This window comes from Oryza glaberrima, chromosome 3 (genome assembly GCF_000147395.1).
Source record: "Oryza glaberrima chromosome 3, OglaRS2, whole genome shotgun sequence".
NCBI lineage: Eukaryota > Viridiplantae > Streptophyta > Magnoliopsida > Poales > Poaceae > Oryza > Oryza glaberrima.
Genome location: NC_068328.1, coordinates 14,830,002 through 14,840,718, shown reverse-complemented (window position 1 = coordinate 14,840,718; position 10,717 = coordinate 14,830,002). Strand labels below are relative to the sequence as shown.

At 45.4% G+C, this 10,717-nt stretch overlaps 2 protein-coding genes across 2 annotated transcripts; one reads left to right on the top strand and one right to left on the bottom strand.

Annotated features, from left to right (window-relative positions):
* The first annotated feature begins 5,362 nt into the window (after positions 1-5,362).
* Positions 5,363-7,201, top strand: LOC127765457 (metacaspase-1-like). Its single transcript, XM_052290366.1, has 4 exons — positions 5,363-5,849; positions 5,943-6,394; positions 6,478-6,669; positions 6,809-7,201. The coding sequence occupies exons 1-4, from the start codon at positions 5,447-5,449 to the stop codon at positions 6,866-6,868; spliced, it is 1,107 nt and encodes a 368-aa protein (XP_052146326.1). The 5' UTR covers positions 5,363-5,446; the 3' UTR covers positions 6,869-7,201.
* A 460-nt stretch (positions 7,202-7,661) lies between these two features.
* On the bottom strand, positions 7,662-9,602 carry LOC127766005 (uncharacterized). The gene is made up of 5 exons (XM_052290994.1): positions 8,802-9,602; positions 8,602-8,694; positions 8,446-8,513; positions 8,155-8,293; positions 7,662-7,883 (listed from the first exon to the last, which is right to left on the bottom strand). Exons 1-5 carry the CDS (start codon positions 9,498-9,500, stop codon positions 7,866-7,868), a joined length of 1,017 nt encoding a protein of 338 aa, XP_052146954.1. The 5' UTR covers positions 9,501-9,602; the 3' UTR covers positions 7,662-7,865.
* Positions 9,603-10,717: the final 1,115 nt, after the last annotated feature.

Sequence of the window (10,717 nt, the reverse complement as noted above, 5' to 3'; positions counted from 1 at the left end):
CGAATTTTCAAAAAATAAATGAGTCATAATACCATCATTGACCACATATAACAAGTGTGTTTGGTTGCATGCTTTAGTTTGCGAAACTATTAGAGCTAAGATGTGATATGCCACAGTTTATGTGCCTAAGATGTCTCTTTAGCCACAACTTAGATAAACTTTAATAAAGATTTAAGTCTATTACAAGTGGGACACTCAACCGGATTTTGTGACATGACTAGAGTGCAATAAATAAAACAGTAGGCTAAGTTGTTAAAAACATCGCTCCAGTAGGTTTAGCAATTAAAGTAGTGCTATGAACCAAACATTTCTCAAATATAAAAGAAATAATATTTGACCTCGTAACATTGACAATGTAGACAAAATTAATCTAGTCTTGAGCAATAAAGCATTTCTTATGATTTGGCCATAAATATTACTAGGTGGGGATTACAAACTCTCTCCTTTTTTTTAAAAAAAAAAGTCCACAAACTAATAAAAGAACAAATACTTTTTTTAGTACGGTATATTTTTGAAGGTTGTGATGCTCTTTCTTTTTCACCCATGAAGTCTAGCTTCATATGAGATCACAAACATTTTGAAATACATCACTAGACTGAAAAAAAGGGTGACCTTCTTGGTCTTCTTGGGCCTCATACATTGGAAATGTCCTTATATCCGCTTCAGATTTCTGAAAACAAAAAGTAGAAAGGAATACATAAAAATGTTCTAGCAACAACAATACATCCATGCACACTTCACATTCGAATATATATGTTGGCTCCACTTGATCTAGCATCATGCCTCTACTATATATGTTGCAGAGAATCTTAAGTAAATAAAATATAGGATAAAAGCTGAGAGTTTTATCCAAGTTTAAAAATAATTATACTCTAATCCAAACTACACACATGCAACAAAAATGTGAGGTTTTCTCCCGTCCTTAAAATATACTACCTCTGTCCCAAAATATAAAAAGTTTTAGGGTCAGAAACGGGCATTAAAAAAGTTAGTGGAATTAAATGGAAAAAAATTGTGTTTAGTTGAGAGGAAGAGGTAGGTAGGAAATTTAAAGTGTGGAGGATTTGATTGGTTGAGAAGAGAATGTAGGTGAAGAAATTGTTATATTTTAAGATAAATTTTGAAGGTTAGAAGTTTTTATATGTTGGAACGGAGGAATTACCTCCTGACTAATATTACGAGGCATATATCTCTATATCACAAATTAGCAGAACATGATATCATGAACTGTACAGCTTGACCAGACCTTTTTACATCTTCTAGTGGGACGTCTCTCATGGACAGGAGGAAACCTCACCAAACATTAAACTGTAAAAATTAAAATTAGGATATAACGTTTGAGGTACATAGCACCACGAACACTTTCTCTAGGAGTAAGAGATCTATTTTCTTCCCCTCCTTCCAGAAATGATAATCCGCGGCCCACGCGCGCACCATCCTTTTCTTTTCGCTGTTTTCTTTCTTTTCTTTTTTTTTTTTTTGCTTTTTCGCTGTTCCTACCGTACAAGTAGCTAAAAAACGTAATTAGTTTAGGGTAGTTACTTTTTTTTACTAGTGATTAGTTTACTAGTAATTTTTAAATCATAACTTTAAATTTTTTAAATTTAGACTTGAAAGTTATTAAATATCGAGTTGAAAGTTTTTAAATCTCGAGTTGAAAATTTTCAAATCTCAAGTTGAAAGTTTTCAAATATTTCAAATCTAGACTTGAAAGTTTTCGAATCTCAAGTTGAAAGTTTTCAAATCTCGAGTTGAAAATTTTCAAATCTCAAGTTGAAAGTTTTCAAAATTTTCAAATCTGGACTTGAAAGTTTTCGAATCTCAAGTTGAAAGTTTTTGAATCTGAGTTGAAAGTTTTCAAATCCGAGTTGAAAGTTTTCAAAATTTGACTTTAAAATTTAAATCTTAAATCAAAAGTTTTCAAATCTGACTTAAAAATTTTCAATCAGTCAGTAAAAAAATCTCCCGAAAAAAGAAAAAAAATCTTAAGAATCTTCCCTAATTACTTGTCATTAGTGTTAAGTGTTAACTAATACTATAGAGTAGTTATAGTATTAGTAGTTATAGGGAAGTGCTCGCTGCTGGCGCGCATATGCCAGCTAGCAGCCCCCCTCCTTCAATAATGAATTAAAGTGGTGTGATGGCTTACTGGTGGTAGAACTCCGAGGGTGTGGATCCCCTAGAGTTACGTTCAAATCCACTGGGTGGATTTCACTAAATCCAAGCCGTCCCTTTAATTTCGATGGCTTCAATTAAGCCGTCTCTTCTTCCACCACAGTTATCTTGTAGAGCCTATTTTCTTTTTAAAAAAATATTGTACAGCTTATAAAAAAAACATTATCTCGTAGAGAACATGTTATCTTCGAATTTTCTAATAGCAATTAGAGAAGAACAAACAAGACATGAACATTGCACATCGATGAATTAGTTCAATGAGGGCCTCATTGCCGTTAATTTTATAACAGCTCGGTTGATGCCGTTAATTTTATAACAGCTCGGTTAAGAAAAGTTTATAGATAATTTCCTATCCACGGTGCTCTTCCGAGACGCTAGATCCAAATGGACAAACTTCGCAAGAAAAAACAAATAGAGAATAGAACTGCTATTTCTGTCGTAAATGAGTAACTAGGAAGAGGTGACATGGCCACATCTAGCCTGTAGAAACAAAGTAAGGGGTCAGATCGGTCCAAATCCACCGGGTGGAGTTGGAAGGCAACTCTAGGGGATCTATACCCAGAACTCTGTTATCAACGAATCACATGTCACTGCAGTCCGCTCTACAAAAGGGGGAAGGAAAGAAAAAAGAGGAAGAGGTTTGCTGGTTGGGTGTTTACATAAGCAACCACAAGCCAATGTGATATGTTACAGAACCAAAGTCATTTTCCAAAAAGAAAAAGAGCCATAGCACAATCACTAATATAAGCATTTCATTTCAAGAAAAAGAAAGATCACATGCTTTATACATATTCCCTTGATTTTGAAAAGAGAAAGGAAAGGACTGCCTCAAATGTTCCAATATGACAGCATTGTCTATGCACATTTCTCACCGGATATTTGTCACTATTTGTAAAAGTTGTCATGAAACTTTGTATTGCAGCAGTCCCAAATAAGAATATCATATGGGACTGTCTGTATGCTATTTGACAGAAAAACACCTCACAAATCATGGAATTTCAATTCCATTGGATCGCTTTAAGATTCGTGCACTATATTTCTAACCCTAACCCCTCATCCCTCATCATGTCATTCTCAGCACCACAGCCACCGCTCGTGATCTTGTGCGCGTGCGATGCCTGCACCTCACCTCCACCCCCACATGCCGCTACCCGGCCTCGCCAGCTGGCTAGAAGGGGTCAACGGCGCTGACGTCGCCCACCCCCTCCCTAGCTAGCCTCTTCCACCCCGCCCCCCTTTCTTACCCAAACCGACGTGCAAGTGCTTCGCCCAGCTGTCTTCCCCGTCTTCGACAGCTCCCTACCGCCAGATCCACCACTACTAACCACCGCCTCCTAATCACAAGCTCCGATTTTCCTAGCCGTCATCACCAGCCCACCGCCCACCATCTCCGCGACTTTGGTGCCACCACCACCGTCTCGCCGCCTACCCGTGACCATCGCCCACCGCAGGGCCGCCGCCTCCCATAGCCATCCCTTCAAGCCAGACGATTTCCCTTCTTCCCCCTTGCCCCACAACTCTCCCACCCCTACCCTAACCCGAGACTCTAAACCATAACTCCACTACCTTTGTTAGTGTTGCCGGAGTTGGAGAGGAAGGTGTTATCAGAGCTGCAGGAGAAGAGTAGGGGTTGCTCGAGCACGAATCGTGAAGCAAATCCCAAGGTCAGTAATATGCATGATTTTGGCCAAAAAAAATTTGTCACCAACCATTTTAGCCATCTCGATATATAATTGAGGACAACTAGAGCACGGGATACCGTCCGGACAGGATACTTTATGGAGGTTGACATCATCCCACGCATCTGCTTCCTCCTTGCAAGTCTAGTGTCATCCCCCCCCCCCCACACACACTCCACATGCCCACTCCCTCCGTGTCTTGAGCCAGCACCTGCAGCGGCATAGGCAAAGACACTAGTGACAACGGCAACAACAAGGAATGAGGGTCGAGCTGAGGGGAAAGGAGAAGAAGAGAGGAGGCACTGTGCTTGATACATGATACCTTGCAGGTACCAGCTATCAAGTCCGATACATGTGGTACAGCCATGATACCTTAGGTACCAGGCTTGGTACCTACGTGTACTGGGTCTGATATTTGGGTTTTAGAAGTATACCACATGTATCAGGCATGATACACCGTACGACGTACCTGGACATACTCCGGCGAGGAGCATGATGGCTCACCATCACACCTATGCCACTGAAGGCTCTAGATCTAGAAGCTTCAGTGATCACACCCTTCCATCATCATCGACAACGCGTCTAGAAGGAGGAGGCCGAGGCACCCACTGCGGTCAACATTCTTCCCGACGGCCTCACTTTTTCCTAGTTGGCCCCTGGCCATAATGGAAGCTAGAATGCTAGATCCAGTGAGTGCTGCCATGCCTCAAAAGCATGAGATGGAGGAAGAGGCCACGAGACTGGTGCCACCCACCATTGTTGTTGCCAGCGTGTAGTCGAGCTGGATCCAACAGTGGGAAGGACCTAGGCCTCTAGATCCGTTTTCGGGAGCCTGCTCCAGCATACCACCACTGCCATGCCTGCACAGAGAAACTCTATATGGAGAGGAGGAGGAGGAGGAGGATGACCAAGACTCGAGAGAGAAAGAAATGGATAAGACTGAACCGTTAACCACTTATCTCATCTTGATGGAATACTATCGAATAGTTTTTCTGTATATAATTACATGAGCCCAAAATAAATTCACTGGGTTATAGTATGAAGGGAATAAAAAATATTTTTCTTATTTAATTTACTAAAAAAAATGCCGGTGCGTTGGAACGGGTGAAGCTATTTTAATTTTATTATTGTTGTACAATTTAGTTAAGGTGAAATCTACTGTGAGAATTATATTGGATATATATTTTTCTAGAAAAACATGAGCTACAATTAGGAGTTCGATCATCTCAAGTTAGTATGCGAGTTTTCTTAAAGGGATTTCTTATACGACTCCTTCCATGTTTCTAAAAGTAAACGAACTTAAAATCCGACTAAAATATGGATCTATATTTTTAAAAGCGAACGAACTTAAAAACATACTCATACACGGGTGACGTACCAAAGTACTGGCAAAAACATCTTCATTTTTATAATAGTAAAGATACAATATAAAGTGATGTATCCTTGGAGAAAAGATCTGGTAGCAAAGGAATCATCATCTGTGCTATATAAAGGGGGAGGAGAGGAGAGGTGCAGCCGTGTAGCCTGGTGAGATCGCTCGAGACTAACAAGCAAACTAACGTAGTTGCTAGCTAGCTCTAGCTATCTCGGCAATGGATCACTTCGGCGGACGTGCTCTCGGCTTCGGCGGTGGCGGCGGCTGCGGCGCGGTGCGGTGCAGGCACTGCAGCGCGTCCCTCCCGGCTATGCCTGGCGCCCGCGTCATCCAGTGCGCGCAGTGCTACGGCGTGACGCGCGTCGGCGGCCGCGGCCGGCGCCGCCACCCCAACCCGGTCGAGCCGTGGCGCCCGGCCGTGCCGATGCCCGTGGCCGGCGGCGGCTTCTTCCCGGGCTCCCGCGGCAAGAAGCGCGCCGTCCTGATCGGCATCACGTACGCCAGCATGCGGCGGCGCGGCAGCCAGCTGATGAGGGGCCCCGTCAACGACGTCAAGTGCATGCGGTACCTCCTCTGCGAGCGCTTCGGCTTCCCCAACGACTGCGTCCTCATCCTCACCGGTGAGCCACCCACAGCCACCCTCTCACCTCACCTCGCTCGCCGGCCGGCCATGGTGGATTGACTCACTCACTGGGATTGATTAATTGTTGTAGACGAGGAGAAGGACCCGTGCAGGTTGGCGACGAAGGAGAACATCAGGATGGCGATGAACTGGCTGGTGCAGGGGTGCAGCTCCGGTGACTCGCTGGTGTTCCACTTCTCCGGGATCGGGGTGCAGGTGCCGGACGACGACGGCGACGAGGTGGACGGGTACGACGAGGCGATCTGCCCCATGGACTCGTTCAGCCAGGGCCCCATCCTGGACGACGAGATCAACGAGGCCATCGTCCGCCCGCTCGTCCACGGCGCCAAGCTCCACGCCGTCGTCGACGCCGAGCACAGCTCCACCGTCCTCGACCTCCCCTTCCTCTGCTGCCTCTCGTCCAGGTCCGGCGGCTGGCAGTGGGAGGACCACCGCCCGCCCACCGGCGCCTACAAGGGCTCCAGCGGCGGCCAGGCCATGCTCTTCAGCGGCTGCAGCGACGGCAACAACAAGCATAGCCTGGTCAGCCACCATTGCCAACATCGATTGATTGATCCTTCTCTTGATCTTGCCTGACGACGACGATCGCGTGCACTGCACTGCAGCTGCCGGAGGCGTCGACGGTGGGGGCCATGACGCACAGCTTCATCAAGGCGGTGGAGTGCGAGCCGCGCGCCACCTACGGCAGCCTGCTCACCACCATGAGGAGCATCATGCGCGACGGCGGCGTCACCTGCAACCTGCAGGGCCCCATCGGCGCCCCCATCCGCAAGGTCGCCAACTTCAGCGGCATCCAGGTACGTTCTCCATAGCCCAATCTAAATTCGACTTCTAGAAGTTACAACAAAAAAAATTAAATTAAATTAAAAATAGTTATCGTACATTCGTAGTTATATTTGCATCTCTGAACTGATTCTGTCCATTTTTTGCATGCAGGAGCCTAACCTGTCTTGCTCTGAGATGTTCGACATCTACCGCAAGCCGTTCGTCCTGTAAAACCGCTAGGCCCGACACCATGGACAATAACATTATTATTATTATTGTACCGAAATAAACTGCGAATCGATCGAATATCGAATCGGTCGGCTAATTAATTAACTAGTATTGGGTTAAATAGTTTGTGTCATCGTGTGAGAAAATCGTCATGTATCTCAGCTTAGTCTGGCTCACACAGACAAGGTCCTGGAGCTCTAGAAGAAGACTATACTTGGTTTTCATCCATGGATTATACCTTCCTTGAGCCTGCTAGCTGTAGCTCACTGTTGTAATAAGGCTGTTGTGTGAATTGTGTCTAATGTCTACTTGGAGTAATGAACAAATGTTTCTGCTGCTTGTTCTCCCGAAATTTTTCAGATGTTTTCCAATATTTGTGAATTTGGTCGAAATTTATTTGAATTCAGTCCAAAAGTGTTTAAATTTCAAATAATTTTGTTCCAAATTCCCTAGGTTTCAGAAACTTCGGTGCCCCTGGTAGAAATATCCAAAACGAAATTGCAAACCCTGAATAGCACTAGTGCATACTATGCTATAAGCAGACATGGTAAGATGAAACTGAAGTCTGAGACTGAAGGGAAGCAAACAGAGGTGTGGTGGTAGAGTCGTGGTTCAAATCCTAGTGCGCACTATACTACCCATACGTGTGCTTGCGGTGTGTATGCGTAGTGGTTCGTCAAAGTGTTCGTCTTACATGTAATTAGCAAAAAAAAAAAGAAGGCCGTCTGAAACCGATGGTTTTCGGCATGGCCATGTTTAGAAGCTCAGTCACATCCAGACATGACTCGGTAAGAAGAGAGCTAAATCAGCTTAAATTTCCCCTTCTCTGAACCCATCCTTTACAAAACACAAGCTGCCTTCCCCAAATCCAGTCCACGTGGTTTACATTTTTCTTTTTGTTACACCAGCCGCTCTACAAACTGAAGAAGATCGTCATACATCTGTAATCCTATTAATCAGCCTCTTCATGGTGATTCCCCAAGTTCTGTAATATCCACCTTTAATGCAGCTGCACCTCCTGATTCAGTCAACAAGGTTAATGCTTTTAACCATTGCCAATACCCATGTCAGAAGGCCACATAACACAGTATGTAACAGGAATGTGAATTGTATGAAAACAGCGGTTTTATCTTCACAAAATGAGATGACAGATTGATTTGGTTTTTACCAATTACTGAAATTGAAGATCTGAAACAAATCTACTGAACATGATATACAAAGTCTCAATAACTGTCATTCATTTTGAACAGAAAAGGAAAATCTGGAAGCAGAAGAACAGAGGTTCATACCTTTTCACCATTCAGAGCACTCAAAATCGGTTCTCGCAGATACTCGACGATATTCTTGCACACCTCTTTGTCCTTCTCTAGATTGACTGCATGCCCAGCTTTCTTGATAACCACCAATCGAGATTTCTCCCCGAGATGCCTGTTCATCGATGGCATTGTTAATTTTGTCAGTATAAGGAAACTCTGTTTGGTATGCATGTTTCTGGATCTATCAAAATTCAGTAACTCTGTTTGGAAATTGGTACAATGTTTTGTACAAAAAATCAGAGTGAAAGCATCAATCAAACAAACCTCTCCAATCTATGAGCAAGCTCCATTGGAAACACCTGATCTTGCTCCCCCCAAATTATCAGAGTTGGCTGCACAGTTAGGTTGAGGAACACACAATCAGTCAACACATCACTGATGAATGGTGATTGCCAGTTTGAAATAAGAAAAGTAAATTACCTGGCTGATTTTCGGAAGTTCTGAGAGTTTCCTGCCATTGATGAGAGTGTGCAACAGCTCTGTCTTCTCCTGGTTGTGATCTGAGCCCATCACCTGATGCGTTCATCCGTCCCAATTAACAGGATATAATTATATAATTAAAAGAAAAAATGTGGATTAACAAAGGAATTAACAAGAGATAAAGAGATTAAATGGCTGACGTTAATGTAATCCCTCAGGAAGCAGGAGGGCATGATAGGCGGCGGCCGGACGAAGGTGAGGTGGACGAGGCGGCGCACGTCGGCCGGCCGGCTCGGGACGAGCAGCTCGGCCGCCTCGGCGACGCCAGCGACGGGGAAGAGGCCCGCGGCGAGGTCGGTCTCCTCCAGGCAGACCCCGGCGCACACCATCACCGCCCGGTCCACCGCCTCCGGGTACATGGCGGCCATCCGGTAGGCCACGAACCCGCCGTAGCTGACGCCGACCACGTCGAACCGCCTCACCCCGATGGCGTCCATGGCGGCCTTGACGGCCGTCGCCTGGAACACCTCGGAGCGGTCGGCGGCGAGCGTGCAGGAGTCGCCGAAGAAGAGGAGGTCGGGGACGATGGGGTCGAAGCCGGCGGCGAGGAGCGGCCGGAGGTAGGACGCCCACTGCCACGTGGCGGAGGCGCCGAAGCCGTGGAGGAGGAGGACGGGGCGGCGCGCCGGCCGCGGCGGCGCCCACACGTGGACGGTGGTCCCGGCGCCGGCGGGGGACGGGAGGCGGATGGAGAAGGGGCGGAGCCCCGCCGAGAGGAAGCGGCGGCGGAGGAACCGGTCGCGCGCCAGCGAGAAGCTGAGGACGCACGGCGGCCGCCTCCGCGGCGCGGCGGGCTGTGGGGCCGGAGCGCCCGCCGCCGCGGTGGGTTCGGAGGCCATTTGATTCGGGCGCGCGACGCGATCGCCGGCGGAGTTGGGGGGGACTCCGGGCTCCGGCGATCGCGGCGGCGGCGGCGGCGGCGGCGAGAGAATGGGCGGCGCTCGGCGAGGATTAATGGCGGGGAGGGTGGGGTTCAAATGGGGGGGCCTTTTGCTATTTTTAGTGGGCCTTGATTGGGCCCGTAGCCTTGTTAAACGGCGACACGTGGAAAACTAAATTTAGACGTAAATCGTGTGATTTTCGACGGTCATGAGCACTTTAGAAAAAATTTTCCCCCCTCCCCTTCCAAACGAAGCAAAGCATATCATTCCAATTCGAGTAGAAGTATCAACACATGGCACTCAAAGGATTTTTAATTTTGCGAGTGTCGAACTAGTTTGTGTGAAAATCCCTATAAAATCAGACAAATGCAGGGTGGGGTTTGTGTTCCATTGAAGTTTCTATGGCAAAATAAGAGTCAAATTAATTTGTTTATATTTTTGCAATTTAGGTTATAGATGCATGGTAAAATTTGTAATGGGATATTTGTGTATATTTAGTATGCGTGCTTACGTGATGACTGGAAGGTGGCGTGGCAAACAGGATGGGTGTAGAAAGATGCAGCGTTGTGAAGGTGAGATGGTAGTTCACACACACTGATTGACAAAATTAATTATTATTACTAGTACTAATTTCCAAAGAGCTGCTTGCCCTTGCAGCTTGTGGCAGGTGCTTGCAAGCATCGCATGCCACGTCAATTTTGCTGGTGATAAAGAACAGCTTAGTTAGTCGTGCTAATTAATTAACATGATTACGTCGGCTGTCGGTGACAAGAATGACAGATTCTATGCTTCGCTGGTAGGGAGTACTCGTCTACTTTTAATTTCTTTTTTGTGCAGGGAACACTTTGATATATATATATATATATATATATATATATATATATATATATATGTATGTATGTATGTATGTATGTATGTATGTATGTAGGAAAATACAGATTTGCACTCGGGTTCATATGTACCTATAATCTACACCGTTGATGTGTTTCAAGATTCGTGCTGCAAAATGTACCTAACCTTAACCAAATGAATGCTTACTATAGGAAGAAAAGATAATTAGGATTAGCTTGATTCACAATATGTATAACATGTATGTTGCATTTTTTACCAAATAAATTTTTCAATAATAATCATATATGACATTTATATATATAGTGCATTGTATTTCTCTAACC

What these genes read in the sequence shown, in the direction of transcription:
- LOC127765457 (XM_052290366.1), top strand. Translation starts at nt 5,447, where the DNA reads ATGGATCACTTCGGCGGACGTGCTCTCGGCTTCGGCGGTGGCGGCGGC. An exon ending in CTGCGTCCTCATCCTCACCG is followed by an intron (nt 5,850 to 5,942) that starts GTGAGCCACCCA and finishes TAATTGTTGTAG; the next exon opens with ACGAGGAGAAGGACCCGTGC. An exon ending in CCAACTTCAGCGGCATCCAG is followed by an intron (nt 6,670 to 6,808) that starts GTACGTTCTCCA and finishes TTTTGCATGCAG; the next exon opens with GAGCCTAACCTGTCTTGCTC.
- LOC127766005 (XM_052290994.1), bottom strand. Translation starts at nt 9,500, where the DNA reads ATGGCCTCCGAACCCACCGCGGCGGCGGGCGCTCCGGCCCCACAGCCC. An exon ending in AACTTCCGAAAATCAGCCAG is followed by an intron (nt 8,514 to 8,601) that starts GTAATTTACTTT and finishes CTAACTGTGCAG; the next exon opens with CCAACTCTGATAATTTGGGG. An exon ending in CTTGCTCATAGATTGGAGAG is followed by an intron (nt 8,294 to 8,445) that starts GTTTGTTTGATT and finishes ATCGATGAACAG; the next exon opens with GCATCTCGGGGAGAAATCTC.